Source organism: Thunnus albacares, chromosome 6 (assembly GCF_914725855.1).
Source record: "Thunnus albacares chromosome 6, fThuAlb1.1, whole genome shotgun sequence".
NCBI lineage: Eukaryota > Metazoa > Chordata > Actinopteri > Scombriformes > Scombridae > Thunnus > Thunnus albacares.
This window is the reverse complement of record NC_058111.1, coordinates 9,720,115-9,737,224: the sequence shown is the minus strand read 5'-3', so window position 1 is coordinate 9,737,224 and position 17,110 is coordinate 9,720,115. Positions and strand designations below refer to the sequence as shown.

The window sequence follows — 17,110 nt, the reverse complement described above, 5'->3', positions numbered from 1 at the left end:
TGTAGCCCCCTCCTCACTACACATACACAAAAATGTATAAACAGGTCAAATATTTTAATTACTATGTATTGATGCGCTAGGCAACAACTAATGAGAGGGAAGAAGACAGAGAAAGGGATGAATGAAAATGTGGCCCTGTATTGTAATGTGGATGCACTGTGTGAGGCTGGTGTGGTGGTGCAGGTGGTGGGGAGTTTGTTGGGGGTGGGGCTTTGGGTGAGGGGCAAACACAGTCATCTCTGGGTTTTATTCTGCAACGTGGAGTTGCCATGGAGACTGCTTCCACCGTAGTTTAGTCAAGATGGCTGCTGCAATCTGACAGCAGCAGCAGCAGCAGCAGCAGCCATGAGGAGGTCACACAATAGTGTGAGTTACTGTAGGTAACTGACTCACTGTCATTAATGACTTAAGAATCCAAATTTATAACTACTTCATTAGATATTCATACATTATAACAAATATAACATCATTACAGTATGTCAAATTTGCTAAGGATGTGTGTTTATTTTATATATTAAGCTATTCTTGGCAATTTATTGAAAAAAATTCTTCATGGCTTCTTGTATTAACGGATAACTGAATATCTGCCAGGTCATCCTGTCACTTGGAAATACATACAGTACCTAGTTAACATAATACAGACAGCGTGTGTTATAGGCGTGTACACATGAAAGACAGATAGATAAGATAATCAATCTAGTAACAAGGGTCAATCTGTTACATAGAAATGTCATATTATTGCATTGCCAATTCAAAACAAGTTGAGTACACTTGTAGGGTAAAACTCTCAGCAGACATAATAATATAATAAAGGTGTGGCCTTTCCTCACGTTAATGATTGCACTTTTAAAATCATTTGAGATGCTATTTTTTATAGCCCTTAGACAATTAATCTTCAGATGTTTGACTGATTTCATGCTCATGCTGGAACTCAGATAAGAACAACTCTTCCATATCTCCCCTGTATCCTAAACTGAACTGAGAGGTGTTACATGGCTATGTAATCTCGAATTTACAATGAGATTATGAAAAAACACTATATTTCTATTGTGTTGTTAAGAATTCATTAACCTTGACACAAACCCATCACATGAGTGTACAGGCATACATGACCCTAAGAGTGACCCAGTATTTTAACTGTAGGATTTCTGGTTTAGGACCCTTAAATCTTAAAAAAAAAAAAAAAAGCTGTGTCATCACACAACACAAGTATGGTAGGACTGTATAAATATGTGGTTGATTTTCTAATTTTGAATATGTTATATGTTGAATGTGCAAGGTAAATACTCTTAGGTGGAGAGCAGGACCTGGACACTTCAGCAAATCTCATACACTGAAACTCAGGTATTCATTTATTTATTTTACTGCTCTCACTGATAAGAGATACAATTACAAAGAAAAATCTTGACAACTCACGATTTATCGACAATTGCCTTTCTTTATCTAGAATTTAATTGGCTATCCATCTTAAGTCTCATGATCATTAATCATAGAGAAAGAAAAGATTACTCCAATGGTGTCTCTAAAAGAACACACCTAAAGCAAAGAAAGTAACTCTCATTGTATTACCTCATAGTTGCACTTCAGTCAGACAGCAGGACGTAGTCCTAAAAAAATAATTATTGTAACTCTGATTCAACTGCTAAGAGATTATGCTAGTTGAATTTACATTTAGAATTGCTAGATTTATTAGCCCAAACTGTGGCCTCATTGACCCCAGGTCTGCTCCTAGCTTGTGGAAACACTGGGGTCATAAAGCCTGGCATTGCTACCCCGTACAGTGTATGATGGTAATAGGGAACACTGGTACTTCCCATCATAATAGACTACCAGGTGTTGGATCTTCAACAATACTTTTTTCTTCTCAAGTTAATATAAGATCAGCACTCTTCACTTTGTCGCTGACTGTCCATAGTGTAGCTCTACTCAGATACAGGCTGCCTTTGTAACACTGACCCATTTAAGCCCAAAACAATGGCTGAATTGAGTAAGACCCTGAAAGCATCCACAGCCCTCTGCATTTTTGATGCACTTCTGTGACAACAGAGAAAGATAACAAAGAGGCAGAAAACAAAGATATTCATCACTGTAAAACTGAAAAATAGCAATATTGTATTCACGCATACAGTACAAGTAGCCATTTCTCAAAGTATCAAAAATAACAGTCAAAACAAGATTTTAATAGACTTTCTCTATACTCTCTTACACTCAACATTCTTTGTATTTTCTCAATACATTCTGCAGGGTTATGCATTTTAATCCAAACAAAGAGCACTCACTGTAACACTCAAGTATTAACAGACATTAACATTTGATGAGGACAGTATCATATTGTCAAAGCAATATTATTACGCATGGATAAAAATTAAGAAAACAGTGGTTTACACTGAGAGTGCCCATCGTTCTTTTGTTTAGTAGATAATATACAGATGGCCTGGAAATCAGCAACACCCCTACTTTCTGAGCAACAGTTTACCATATTACTGTTATATTCTGCCATCTAGTGGTACAACATACATAATGGCCTTTCCTCAACAAAAACATTCCTCAAACACATTCCTAGAATCTTCTCAGTCTCTTCATAACCTCAGTATCAACTTACACGTGTAAAAAGATAACAACACTCAGCAGATGAACTCACAGAGAACTATGAGTGATTACAAATAACACTAAAGTTACATGTACACATTCCTGATTTTAAAACTTTCAAAGACTAAACACCAGAACCAGTACCCTTATGGACAGTTTCCTTACTGTTCTGTAGTTTGCTCATATCTCCAAGGCGTTTGAAAAAGCTAAAAAATATTCCAGAGGTCTCAGTCTTACTCCACGTACTCTTGGGGGGAATATTTTCACTATTTCTCTGCAGGTGGTTGTGGGTGCCTGTGGGCTCTGCTGATTTGCCTTCTTGGTTTTGCTCCCCAAGCCCATCATCTGCTGGAGCATGGGTTAGAGAAACATTTGGCTTGCTTTTCCCTTTTGCCGATGGAGAATTCTGATCTGAGGCACCCAATTCTTTAAAGTCGTGAGAGAGGTCAGTAAAATCAAACACTTGATTTGAGTTGTGTCCAGCACCCTCTGCTTGTAGTATCCCTGTATCTCTTGCCGCAGGATTAGGAGTTCTACCTGTAGGCTTAACCCACAGATTGTCTTCCTCCTCCTCTGTTTTAGGGACTTTAGTGGGTAGAGTATGGCGGCGACCAAGGTTACGTTTTGAGGGGGACTGAGGATTGAGCAAAAATCGAACCAAGTCCTCATCGGTTGGGTCTCCAGGATATCTCTGTGTCGCCTCATCGAAGGTGCGCTGACGAGGCAAGCCACTTCTTGCACCAGGAGATTTCTGATTTTCCAGAGAATACTCCCCAGATGAGACACTGCTGCGGCTGTTCTGATAGCGCAAAACCTTCTTTGATGCTTCACGCAACTTTAGGGCCTCCGCCTCATTATTGTCCTGTAGATCTTCCTCATCATCCTCAGTGGTGACTGAGAAAGCTCTACCTGTGAAGGAAGTGCTGGGGATCCTATTGGCTGGGCGTGTTAACCCACTAGTGTCCTCTTTTCCAGGAGTTTTCATCTCCTCTCCATGTAAGATGCCACCTTTTGCCTTGTTGTCTTCGCTATTAGACTGGGTGTTCTTGTGTGAAGAGTTCTCTGTGAGTTCATCTGCTGAATTCCACTCTTTTCTGCCCATCTCCATAGCCTTAAGAGAGCCTCCTCTATTTTGATTTTTGATTTGACCAGTGAGGAGATTAGCCTGAGATATAATCTCTGATAGGCTCCCATTGTTGGGACTACCACTCGTCGGGCTTCCATAAGTGGACGAGGGCCGTCCCGATCGTCTCCTAGAGACACGATTGGTAAGGAAGTTCTGCAGCATGGACTCTAATGCAATACCATCCATTTCTTTGTCTCTACTGGAGCAGGTAGCTGTGGACCTACGCTTGGCAGCATTCTGCAATCTGTCTCTGTGTCTTCGCTTCAACTCTGCCATCTCTCGGGCCTTGTTTTCCTGCAGGAAATCTCACAGTTAATGTAAGCAGGAGATTTTTTTTTACCTCAGTGAAGGAAAATCACTATATATACTTACCTGGATGGCTCGCATAAATTTCTCACAGAAAGACTTGAAAATGGAGCAACACTCCTCCAGTTTGAACTTGCTGGGGTCTTCACAAAAGTACTCTGCCACAGTGTCACTCACTGACTGCAGTTCCTGAAGATCAGTCTCTATTTCTGCCAAGCAGACCTCAGCCTCCTAAAATAGCCCAAATCAAAACATAAGAACATGTAATCACTATTCACATCCACACAAACTTGGCTGAATCAGACCAACAGAAGGCTCCCTTACCTTTAGAAAATCCTCCATCTGAGCCTTTAGGTCTTCCTGCTTCAAGGTGTCAGCTTTGGCATGTTGCACTTTCTTTGACTGTCTTTCAAACTCTGCTTCAATGTCACATTTATATATTCTAAAAGTATGAGGAAAAAGATAAATTCTGATGGTACAGCAAAAAAGAAGGTGAAAATACACTGAGTGCCTTAAAAATGAAAATGCTTACCTTGCTGCAGCTTCAATGTGTGTGAGTTGTTCTGGAAATTTAAGCAGGGCCACATCAGCATTCTGCGCTTGCTGTGTTGGACATGAAAGTTTGTATAAAAATCAAGTTTTACAAACATATATTTAGAATCAGAAAAACTAACAAAAAACTACATTGCAATTAGATCAAGGTAATTAAAGCTACTTGCCATCACAACATAATGCATAAGATTCATCCCAGGTTTATTTGCTTTGGTATCCACTAACTTCAGCAGAGAAGCCATTCGGAAGCCAATTGCACTGCCAGCATAGCCACCCTGTGATCAAATGAACAGAATGAGACTGAGAGACATACAAACACAGTGGAAAGTCATCCAAGGAACCACTATCATATATCATATACTTACAGCATTCATGTAATTTCCAGTCTTCAGTACCAGGCGAATGACAGAATGGAGATGATCAGAATTCAACAGTTCTAAAAGAAGACATGAAAGTGGCGAATTCCAAGTCTAAATTAGTTTACAACTCTAATTCAGGTCAAAATATGTTATGAGTATTATCTAGTTAAAATCAAACAAATAATACCCTCTCCAGCAGCTGTCAGAGTGCCAATGAATTCTTTCATTTCATCCATTAAGGGGAAAAATTCCTCTTTCAGAACCAAACTGCTGACACGCGCTTCATAACTAACAGATACAAAGTTTGTATCATTAGTAAAGTGCCACAGACATTCAACACTTATGATATATGGAATGACATTCAGATAGCTCACCTGGGAATATTGACCAGCATTAGCATAAACAAATCTGCATCAGGGAGTGCGGAGCGCTCACCCTTAAAACTCAGCAGTTGTTTCACCTGCATTCATTGAAAGAACCAAAAAAACACATATTTTTAAACCAGATTGTTTTTTATGAGGTAAATTCACAAGCAACAAGACTGTTTTATTTGTATAACGCATTAAGCATATTTTTTAAAAATGAGCAGCTGTCACTAGCACCTCCCCGTCATCTGGCAGAAGCTTGCACAGCTCCCTCAGTTTTCCGGAACCAAAACTGAGACTGCTTCCTGATTTAATATCTTCAATCATGTCTCTTACAGGCCTGTGGAGGGAGGTGGAGAGACAGGTAGTGTTCAGATCATGTTTTTCTTTAGGGCTGGGACTTCTCATGAGTACTGTGTTTCTATGTTAAGGCCACATTTTACATCTCTGGAAGACTCAGACTGCCCACACACACAAGCCTCTACCTGCTCAAATACCTTTGTGAAACAGCATCACCTTCAATACACAGAAAAGCACATGCTGTACAAGAAATGAGAATGATGGAATATCCTTTGACAAGAAATATGTGTTTGGAGCAAGGAAAACATGCACATGTTTGGAGAAAAATGCAGTAGATAGAAGCACTAAATAATGATAGATCACTTTGCAAATCCATTATGTTTTGTTTTGCTGTTGGTGACATTTCAGTTTGTGTACAAATGTTTTAGGCCATCATCAACAATTGTATGGTGTGTTTTTTCTATTTCCTGTTAGATCTGTTCCGTAGGCTACATAGCCTGAGGCAATACATTTAACTCATCTGGTTACCTCAGGGAGGTAACCTGTTATGGCTGTAGAGCAGCGTTGATCAGACCTGCCAGGACATGCTGGCTTTCAAAGATCTATGAACATGAGGCAGCCATGTTGCACACTAATCTGTCTGAATCATCATCTGCTGTGGAACTTGGAAAGATTATTGAGCAAAAGCAATCATACTTTAAGTATACTACCACTGACTCACCGCTTGAATTGCTTTAGGAAAATTCCAATGTTCATACTCTGCTTGGAGCTGAGGATGGAAACCTAGGAATGGGAACAGAAACAGACCTGGATATAATCAGCTTGTCAGTTGCTAAGATAATCTTACTATTTGCTTGAGCAGTGATTTTTGTATCAGAGATACCTCAGCTTTGCAAACAGACAGTTGACTCCAAAGGTTAAGAATCTCTGTTGATTGAATTGAACACTCAGGGCAAAGATATCATTTTGCATTAGTGATACATTTTCTCATTGTCTTTCTTGGAAGTACATAGGTCAAAATAAAAATTTTGTGACAGATTTTACACTTTTGACACTTTTAGATGTATGTTTGACCTTGATTTATCTATAAAAACAATGACACTGAAGGATAAAAAATATGAGAAAAAAGTCTTTGTTTCTGGTTGTTTTGACTACTTAACTAAAGCTTGAATACAGAGCACTACTATGTTGAATAGTGCTGTATGAGAACACAATTATGCCTTCCTTGAGCAAACAGATATGAAGAATAGTGAGACTCCACCCATGTATTGTAAATCAAAACACAAAGATCCTGAGACATTACATCACAGTGTTTATTACTATCTTGGAAAGGCAATGTGCAAATAAATCAATTATTTTGCTACCCTTACAGTGAGTTAAAAAAATCTAGATTATATGTAGTATAATATTTTTAAGGTTTTACTATCGTTCAATTCCCTATAAATTACATGGATTATTTAGTTATGGCATATGCAGAATGGATTAAACAGAAGAGATCATTATTCACATTTTGGGTCCTACAGAGAATTTGCTCCAATAGAGGTTTTAGGTTTTTGGCTGAGCTAAACATTGTAAGAATGATTCCTGTTTATCTCAACTGCAAGCCTTGTCAAAAAATCTATCCAAGTCAAAATAACTTGTCTCTACATCTCAGCATTACACAACAGAAAATACCATACATTTCAATCTATTGCTACAAACCCTTGGGGTTAAAGCAAAGTGTGACACTATCCTCTGGCTGGTTGTACTCACCATTTCCCCTCCTGAGGCAGCAGTTGGCATGCCCCTCAGACTTTGGCGTTTCAGGGCCTTGAGTTGTTGTTGGCCCTGCTTGTGGCTGAACAGCTCCTCCATGTGATCAGTGTCCAGCTCATATTCCCCATCAGGTTTATCTGCTGTCCAGATGTTGTGCTTTCCTATCACGCTGTGTTTGGGAATGGTTTCCCAGTTGAAATTGCGCATCCTGGAGCGCCGGCGCTCACCTTTGGCAAAGAGACCCGGGCCATTTAGGGATGGAGGGAGGCCAGGGGCTGGAGGTGGAGGAGGTGGTGGAGGCGGTGGAGGCGGTGGTGGCGGAGGTGGTGGTGGAGCGGGAGGACCTCCTGGTTGCATCTTTTGACATGAACCTCTCAGAAGGTTTGGGATGCAGTCATGGTCTCAGTTACACATACTGGCAGGATTAAAACCTTGTAATGAAATATAAGATGTTTTTAAACCAATGTTTTTATGGGACTGCGGTGCAGCCGTTGTCCTGGAGAGACTAGTTCAAAATGATGTCATGTAGGGTGATGCATTCAGACTAAAGGAGGAACAGAACAGGGTGTGGACAGAGTTAAAACAATTGCCATGTTAACTACAACTGTAAGCAACAGTGGTTAGTAATGGATAAAACTTTCTCCACTGTAGGCTACCTCAAATTTAATTGTAATACTGTATCTTCCTAAATGGTTATCGAAACTTAAGAAAACCATCAATAACCTATGATACATTTTAGAATGATAACACAGAAATCGAATCTAATATCATGTCAAATCTATCATAATACCCACAAATTGTAATGGGATTATTATGGTTTATAGTGGTACCTTAGGGAGACACTATAAAAAAATAGTTTTTGAATATGTTAAATTCAGTGCAGCTGACTGTTCATAGTCCAGTTATACTAGCAGCTTGTTCTTTGACAAAACATTAGGCCCTCCTGTATTTGAATGGAAAATGAAATGAACATAATTTCATTGGCGTTTTATAATGCATTTAGCTAAATTTATCCACCTTAATTTATACACTTCTAATACCACAATTTTTAATATACAAACAGTAGGTCTATTATCAGGTAAAAATCAGGAAGTAAAAAGATAACTTACCTTTGTTTTTGTTCATCTGCTGCACTATTATCCTCATTTATTTCCTTTTTTCCAGTCTTATTCCTTTGTCCTCATGTTAAAACTTAGAACTTAAATAGTACAGAGTGTCAACAAACTGGATAGCGCAAGAAAAGAGTGTCGAAACTTTTACCTGCGTGTAAACGACACGCCCAGGTAACTCATTTATGTCCATGACAGCCCACACCTTCCGCAGCAAGAGGAACTCTGGGTTTTGTACTGAACTCTTTTGGCTTGTTGGCAGGAATTTGTGGCCGCGCTGTGTTTTCTGTCTGGTCGTCATGAATTCGTGATGTTAACAGTCTAGAGGATTTACAGACTGGTCCAGCGTGATTAACTGATAGAGAGAGAAAATTGATTTCTTAAGAGGCGTTTGTAGTAGGTTACCACTTCAGCCTACAACAAACCATAACTATTAATCATTCTGTTCTGTTAGAGCTCGTGTTTATAATTGCCTCGATATCTTTCTTTTCATCAGTTGTGTGAGCAAAAACAAATAAGCAAATCCGTGAATAAATGAATGAATGAATGGATGAATGAGTGGTTTTAAAAAAAAAGTTAAACAATAGATAACATAGCTACTATGGTTAAACATTAACCAAAGACCAACTCTGATGGGCTTTTGGTCAGCCTGACCTTTATCTGCGGGGTAGCAGCAAGAACTTCAACTCTGTCCTAAAAATGATAAGCCCTTAAGAGGATGGTAACACCCTAAATAGATTTGAATACCAATCATTTGATTCTCTATGCAGGCAATACCAATAAACTGAGGCAGAGTCATTTCTAATGCCCAGTTGTACAAGTTACTCATCTTGCTGAGTAACCTCATCTTACTTTTCTATGAACAAATGCGTCCTTAATAATGCAAGGACATTTTAAACTTACTTATCATAAGATTTTGTACCTTTAAGAGTACATTTCTTGCAAGTTGTAGCGATAGTAAAGAACTACAATAGCTGTTCCTTTTATAAAACACTTCACAGAATTTATAGTCTCAAAAATTTCGAAATAAAAACTATGTTGAATTGTCCCTTTTGCTCAGCTTTACTTTTAATGTGCTTCGAAAGCCTGGCATTATAACAGAAATCCCAAGGAATATAAACATTTTTGGCTGCATACAGATATCCACAGAGGACTGAAGGGATTGACTCTAAGGAATACATTTATGATTTAAGATGGTCAAAAAAATATGTGATCACTCTAAGTGAGTGTATATCACCTGAAGATCCAAGCGGGTAGCTCCGAATCTGAAAAGTGAAGCCAATGCAGAAGTGCCTTAAACCTGCATTCTCTCTATTGGCCATTAGGGGGCAACTCAATTGGCTCCAATAAGAAGTCCGTTTGTATAGAAGTCTATGAGAAAATCACCTTACTTCTCACTTGATTTATTACCTCAGCAAACACTTTCCTAATGGTCTCAATCATACATATCAATTCAGTGTTTTCTGATATACCTTTTCTGATCTGAGAGCATTTATAAACTCTATTCAGATAGGATTATGTTTACTGGGACAGAGAAGTGGAAAAATGGAATCATCATAACACGTTTTTATAATCTGCTATGTTTTACCTGCTGTACACACATACAAAAAGGAACCATCCAGCTTGTTTAAACTACTCTTAACTGCCCTGTGAACATTAGACCAAACTACTTCCCTTATTCAAGTCTACTTCTTCCTTAACTACAAACTAACGCAACCTCATCAGACCTACAGTATAACAAAAAATTGGAAAATGTTTAAGAGGAACTGAAACTTATATCATGACTAAGAGTGCATGGGTATGTTCAGTATTCCCATTCACTATACTGTCAACCCCATTCCCTGTACTGACGTTCACATAAACTAAATCAGTGAGGGAAACAAGACACACACAACAGTTAAACACAGTAAATGCATACAGCAGATCACAGGATATGATGGGTATTTGCCCAACCATCATGTCTTTTTTCAGTTGGCCTCTTACATTTAATATAAGGACTAACTGTACGGGCAACAAGTTGAATCAAAGTTTGTAATGTTTTCTGATGCTGTAAAAGGTCAGTAGGGTGTTAACACTGGTGGAGTAAAGGAAGTGATTAAGACATGCAAAAACATGTTGACATATGCCTTAAAACTCGAATTAAGACTTTTAAATAATGAAAGTATGCCTCAGTGAAATGAATGAATACTACATGGAAAACATATTAGAGATATATCATACTGTATTGTCATGTACATAATTAATAGTGCCATACATATTACATATGAGTTGTGACTTTTCTCTACATACTCTGTGAAAGCGTTCCATATCAAACTGACACATTTGTGTCAACTGCACAGTTAAGTGGAACAAAACATCCAGCAGACTTTATTGGAAATGCAGAACAAGACAAAGACAATCAGCTGACTAGGACTTAAAAGAAGTTTACGTAACACACAATGTTATGTTACAGATTGGTAAATAAATAACACAAAATATGATACATGTATTCATACATTCTGTCCTTGAAGATACTGGAACGTGTATCCTAGTCTAGGATTCCCATTAACTGTTTGTGTTGTAAAAACGAGACAACTTAAACACAACTGCTGTGTCGCAAAGGCCGTTTTTATAGTTGCACAATGGCGCCTCCCTTTAAAAATGTTCAGTCAAACCCTGGCTGTGGTGCATTTTGATTTCATTATGAGATTTGAAATGTCGGGATTTGTCATTTGAGGTGTTACTGCCAAACATATTACATCTGTTTTTGAGGCTTGTTTGCATTTTTAATGTTTGTAAACTCTTGAGTTGTAACTGTGCTGGATTCATAAAGATCTACAATTCTAAAGGTACTCAAAATTTAGGAGCTCAACTTAATTATGGATTGTATATTAAGTAAGAGAAAATCACTATATTACAGTATATATTTTCCCTTCTATACATGTAAACTGACCATTGAGGCAGGTATTACACAAAGTAAGATTAGAAACATAGTGAGATAACTTTGAAAATCATGCTATATCCTGGTGATTCCGATTTAAACATGAATATTAAGTTTAAGAATCTGATTCAGTCATGCATACCCAAGAAACATACATACAATTTCAGAGGATATTTCATAACATTTGACATTATCCCGCTAACTTGCTAATCCACTTTGTGGAATTCCTCTCATGTGATATATCATGAAATATTAAAGATAACGCTTCAGGCAACATAAAAAACAACAAAAAATGCATGTGCAAAACTGCCAAAGGATATTTCCACAATAGTAGACTATACTGTACATACATAAGATATATACATGTAAATGATTGTGCTACCCAAAGAAAAATAAAGTAATATTTTGTGACTTAACAAAAAACCCTAAATACAAATGAAATCCTCGTACCATCTATGTCAAATAAGTGATATTGAAAAACAATACAAACTTGATCTCTCATGTTTTTCTTCACTGTTCTCAACTGATCCTACAATATACTCCTTTATGAATTTACTTCTTGTCCATCTAACCATGATCTCAAGTTCATCACTGACCAGCGTGTCACTGTACATCTCAACCAGCTGAACCCTGAGCGTTCTTTACTGCTCCTCCAGCCAAGATGGCTTGTCTGATCCTGGGGGCTTTAGCTTTACATTGAATTGTATAAGAGTTTGTTCCAGCTGCTGCTGGTTGCCAGCAAAGTAAGCCGAGATAGCATTATGGAAGAGGAGCAGCTGCTTGTGCATCACCTTCACCTAGAAGTAAAAAGAAGAGAGAAAAGTTAGCCATTACAAACAAAGTTTTCAAGTGTTTAAAGGAAAGCACAGCCAGTGGATGTTTATTAAGATGACAGTAACTCATTGCTCAGATTCAAGAGGAGCAGCCTATAAACAATCTTCACATTCCTCTGGAGTGTATTCCCAAGTGTCAAGTAGACTTTTAAGATATTTTAAGGCATGGAAAGTCTTACAGCCTGCAACTAATGTTGATTATTATCTTTATCATTTTTCCCCCAATTCTTGTAAAAATTATCAAAATATATAAAACAGAATTATGTTTTATGTTTTAATAGTGTGGGTCATGGGTGTGTGTTTACTTTGTCAAATTGATGCATTGTCTTTCTCTTACTCTTCCTGCAATTATTATCTGTGACATTTAACGCTAGACTTATCTAACAATACAGTGTAATCTAATCAATCAATCAGCGTGATGTGAGACAGAGATGACTGATTGGAATACATCACATCATGTTCCATCTATTCTTGATATGATTCCCCAACTTGTTTAGATTTTTTAGCCAAATGCAATCTCGAGTGTGTGTTTTATAAATATGCGCGGTTCAGGTAAGATGTAGAGGTCTGTGGAAAGTCTGAACACAGGAGTGCAACTCCGACTAAAACTACAAACCTTGTTCTCCTCTAGGAATTTGAGCTTGATAGTGACATCACTACGCAGCCGTTCGTATTTGTCTCTGTGGAGTTGGTAATCATTCTGGGCCATATCTATGCGGACCATGGCAGCGGCATCCCTTGGGCCCAAACTCAGCTCTTCCAGATCAGAACGGTAGGCGTCAAACTCAAGTCTGCATGTCAAAATAGAAAACAGCTGTCAGTCAAAGGCTTTCACATTCCAGGCAAACATTCAACAGAGATTTTGTTTAAAGGATCTGCAAAATGTTACACTTTCTTACCTTGCATTTTCATAATGCTTAATGGTCATCAGAGTATCCTCCATTGTTTTGTTAACCAGGGTGTTGACACTGGATACAAAGAAGTTGATGGCACCAAGCAGGGCCTCGCCATTCTTGCACAACAGCTTTTGAGTTTCTGCATTATACCCAAACTCGTCCTGCAAAGAAAACACATATGTTTTACGTGCTACCTTAATGAAAGGGGGTGAGGGGTGGTGGTGGGGAGGGTCGACAATACTGTACCTGCAACTCTGGAGACTTCTGGCTGAGGTCGGTGAAGGTGTCTCCAAGAGCCTGTTGTGTTTGCACCATGCACTGAAAATGATTAATGAGTGCAGTGGCCAGTCTTAGGATGTTTTCATACTTGCTCTTGGTGTCTCTTAAGACGTCAATCTGAGCCTCCAGTTCGAGGTCTACTGTCCGTGAGCCTCGTCCAAACCGCTCTGAAAACATCTGTTTGGTACACTATGTTGGGTAGTGGATAAAGACAAAGAGATTCCAATAAACTCAGCATGAAGAAGATCTCATGAAGTTAAGGCATCTATCTATCTATCTATCTATCTATCTATCTATCTATCTATCTATCTATCTCAGCTTTTGGAAGCTTAAAAAAAGAAAAGTACAATACCTTATATGTATTTATGCCCCATTTCTTTACACTGTCCAATTTCTCCACTGCCACACCACGAGAAACTTCCTCAGTTGAATTGCAAGTATTATGGTTCGAGGACCCTAAAAAAGACGAAAAAAAGAACAGTTCACTTACACACTCGAATGCATATTATCCTATCAAAGTCGACAAGGCTGACAGAAATCGTATGGGTCGTATGACAATGAGCATGGACATGGTGATGAGCCTGGTGATACCTGAATGCTGGTCTGTGTGTTGGGCAAGACGACTTGCTGCAGATTGGCTTTTAGGCAAGTTAACACCCCTCGATTTCATGCGAATGTCTGAAATGAGCATGGTGATGAAAGGAAGCGAGGGTGAGAGGAAGACATGGCAGTGAAATATGTGTCAGAAAAAGCTTGGCAGTGAGATACGCAGCTGAACAGCAGAGTATGTTGACTGAAAGGAAAATGTTAGGCTACATGATGGAGGAGTTGTGGTTTTGAAATAATCCTTCATGCAGGTTTCTCATGCAGAATCATTTATAAAAAAAGGGTTAAAATGGACTTGATGGGGTGAGAGGTAAGTACCAAGCAATGATAAAACAGTCATCCAAAGTGCATTTCACAGTACATAAGAAGACATCCTTATTAGACATCAATACAACATTTCAAGTGACAGCCCTGTAATATCAGGTTAGTGCATCCCTTATTTTAAAAGCTGCCAAAACATTTCTGGTTGCTGAAGCTGTGAGTTGAAGAGGTACTAGCAAGGTTGCATACAACTCCCTTGGACAAGCAATAGCAAAACCTCTACAAGGGGCCAGAACAGACCAACATATAAAGGTTAACTTAGAAAACAAGAAAGGTCTTCAGAATACACAGCCACCTGGTCCAGGCGCAGGGGCTCGTCTTCTGTCCAGATACTCAGGGTTGAGGCGAATTGCAGGCCCTATGGGATATGGACGTTTGTAATATAAACCAGGAGCCTAAAGGTCAGCAGCTCTCTGGTGACACATTACAATACACAGAAGATAAGCTCTCAGTATGGTTTCTTAAAGGGGCATTAAGTATCGACCTCTTTCAGTGACTGAAGGATTTCAACAACACAGACAGATCTCTGGCACAGCTCAGAGCAGCCTGCGAGTGATAATACACAGAGACATAAATGGGGGGTTGGGGGGTTCAAAACAGAGTGTTGTAATCCAACGCTACATCCATGGTTGTTTATCCTGCAACATTCACGTTATCTGCCTGGACTGAACAGTGAGCTGTTTGAAGCTATAAATGTCAGGACCTAGCAAAGAATTCCAGTGTCATTTGTATTGATCCACAACCCTATGAAACTAATGTGGAGTTATTAGCATCACCTTAAGGTATGGTACAGCATCTCTTACTTAATGCACCTTTAAATTTGTGGTACTGTATCTTTGAAGGGCAAACTGTGTCTGTGCTGTAAAAAAAACAAAACACCAAAGCAACACCTGTACAGGATTGCTGTCACATTTGCCAGAAATACCTTTGATGGAGCTGGTTGGAATGATGCCCCCTGCAGGTCCTCCATAACCTCCTGAGACAATGCTGGTTTCATTCAGGTTGGGTCCAGAAACCATCACCTGCTGCAAATCCTGATAGATTTACAACAAAATACTGGCAATAAATATGATTTAGAATCCTGTAAATATTCACAGTTTACTACATTAGTGAGCGCAATCAATAATGTTATCAAACTATCTTTGTGGGCCAGAAAGCTGCACCTGAGCTACTTTTAGTTCATTTTTTATAGAATTTGCTACATCCCAAAGTTAAAATATGAATAGGAAAGGATTCTTGTCATAGTTTATAAGAGCTGAAACAGAGTTATCCAAGACAACCTGCACACATTGCATATATGTTGTCTTTTATTTATTGTGGTAACCATCCAAATTACTATCCTCACACAAAGACAGACATATTATTCATGTAGCACCACTGATACTGTAACTTTCAACCCTGTTTTATAAAATTTTCTCTACCTGTTCATAAATGCACCACTGAACTTGTGCAGGCTGTATCAGAATGAGACATAAGATGATGCAAAAGGCCATATGGCTGTCCCAATTAAAGTCATAGTTACTCTCTTAACATCTTAGCAAATAATGAAGTCATTCCCAGTTTCAGGTAGTGGTGATTCTGGTCTATAGCTACTGTACACAACTGCAGGCCTATGCATGATTAGGTAACAGTTGGCCTACCCAGCCTTAGTCCTAGACTGTCCTGTCAAGTGTAAAGGTTCCGACAACCACAAAATTTAACAAGAGGACACTGTCACTGAGATGAGGAAAAAAAAAAAAAGGAATAAGTGACCTGCTCCAGGCTGTCATCCTCTGGCAGTGCCCCTGTGTCTCCATTGCTGTTAATGGGGATCTCCATGGTAGCAGCCTTGCTCATGATACTGTCTGCCATAATGAAATCTCTGCAAGACAACACCAAACATTGACACATATCAAGGATGGCATCATGTTTGTAATTTGGTAAAATTGATTTTAATAGGCTACAGCTTTCTAATCCACACCGACACAAACACACACAAAAAAAAAACAGCTTGCTTACACTGATGCTAACGTGGTGTAGCTGGCTAGTGGGCTACTACTTGACAGCTAGCTTCCTCACCACTGAAGCAGCCTGATATCGCAGCCCAAGTCCAGTTGTCCGAAGAAGAAACAAGCCGTCGTTTGCACAGACAGCAGTCGTAAAATGTAAAACAATGACACCGTTGTCTTTAAATATTGTAATCCAACGCTACATCCATGGTTGTTTATCCTGCAACGTTCACGTTATCTGCCTGCTTCCATGCAACTCATCCAGAAAATCCCTGCATCCAGCCAGCCAGCAGCTTTAGTAGTACCACTTCCAAATAAAAGTTTGTGTCATTTTTATTCCTTTGTAAGGCGCACGGCTGGGCTTTAAAAGCAAAGCACGTTGAGTAAAATGTGGTATATATGCAGTTTTGTGGGTATCATCGCATAAATGTGAAACTGGAAGCCCGTACTATGAATGTATGCTCATATTTTGAAGGATAATACCTCAAGCATCCCCTCCCCCCGCCTCCCCCTGCTCCATCTTCCACGTCATGCAGTGCTGACGTAGCTTTATCACTAAACTGCAGTACTATCTTTTTTCCTGAAGATGTCACTGAAAGCTTACTATTACATATAAAATCTGACACGTCATACATCCAGCAGTCCTCCATTAGTAACCCCCTTAGAAACAACTAAACTAAAAAAATCTATTTTTTGAGTGTATTACACTTCAGGATTCTGGAAAAAATTGAATACTATGTTGACACTCAAACTAATCATCCAGTTAAGCTGGAAACCAAGGATGTAGTACTATATTATGAAAACAA

The 17,110-nt window shown here is 38.9% G+C and overlaps 2 protein-coding genes across 5 annotated transcripts; both read right to left on the bottom strand.

Annotated features, from left to right (window-relative positions):
- Positions 1-2,079: 2,079 nt before the first annotated feature.
- fhdc4 (FH2 domain containing 4) lies at positions 2,080-8,818 on the bottom strand. Its single transcript, XM_044354838.1, has 12 exons — positions 8,462-8,818; positions 7,350-7,896; positions 6,319-6,380; positions 5,535-5,637; positions 5,307-5,392; positions 5,120-5,220; positions 4,939-5,009; positions 4,741-4,848; positions 4,554-4,624; positions 4,346-4,463; positions 4,088-4,252; positions 2,080-4,009 (listed from the first exon to the last, which is right to left on the bottom strand). Exons 2-12 carry the CDS (start codon positions 7,707-7,709, stop codon positions 2,714-2,716), a joined length of 2,541 nt encoding a protein of 846 aa, XP_044210773.1. The 5' UTR covers positions 7,710-7,896; positions 8,462-8,818; the 3' UTR covers positions 2,080-2,713.
- A 1,982-nt stretch (positions 8,819-10,800) lies between these two features.
- On the bottom strand, positions 10,801-16,771 carry LOC122984413 (arfaptin-2-like). Of its 4 annotated transcripts, none has more exons than XM_044354858.1 (10): positions 16,375-16,771; positions 16,069-16,177; positions 15,242-15,350; positions 14,612-14,674; positions 13,981-14,067; positions 13,742-13,845; positions 13,357-13,578; positions 13,114-13,271; positions 12,831-13,005; positions 10,801-12,178 (listed from the first exon to the last, which is right to left on the bottom strand). In XM_044354858.1, exons 2-10 carry the CDS (start codon positions 16,165-16,167, stop codon positions 12,023-12,025), a joined length of 1,173 nt encoding a protein of 390 aa, XP_044210793.1. In that variant the 5' UTR covers positions 16,168-16,177; positions 16,375-16,771; the 3' UTR covers positions 10,801-12,022. The 4 variants fall into 4 exon arrangements, with proteins under 4 accessions (XP_044210793.1, XP_044210792.1, XP_044210794.1 ...); XM_044354857.1 differs by having other exon boundaries at positions 16,315-16,770; XM_044354859.1 differs by lacking the exon at positions 14,612-14,674 and having other exon boundaries at positions 16,315-16,766.
- Positions 16,772-17,110: the final 339 nt, after the last annotated feature.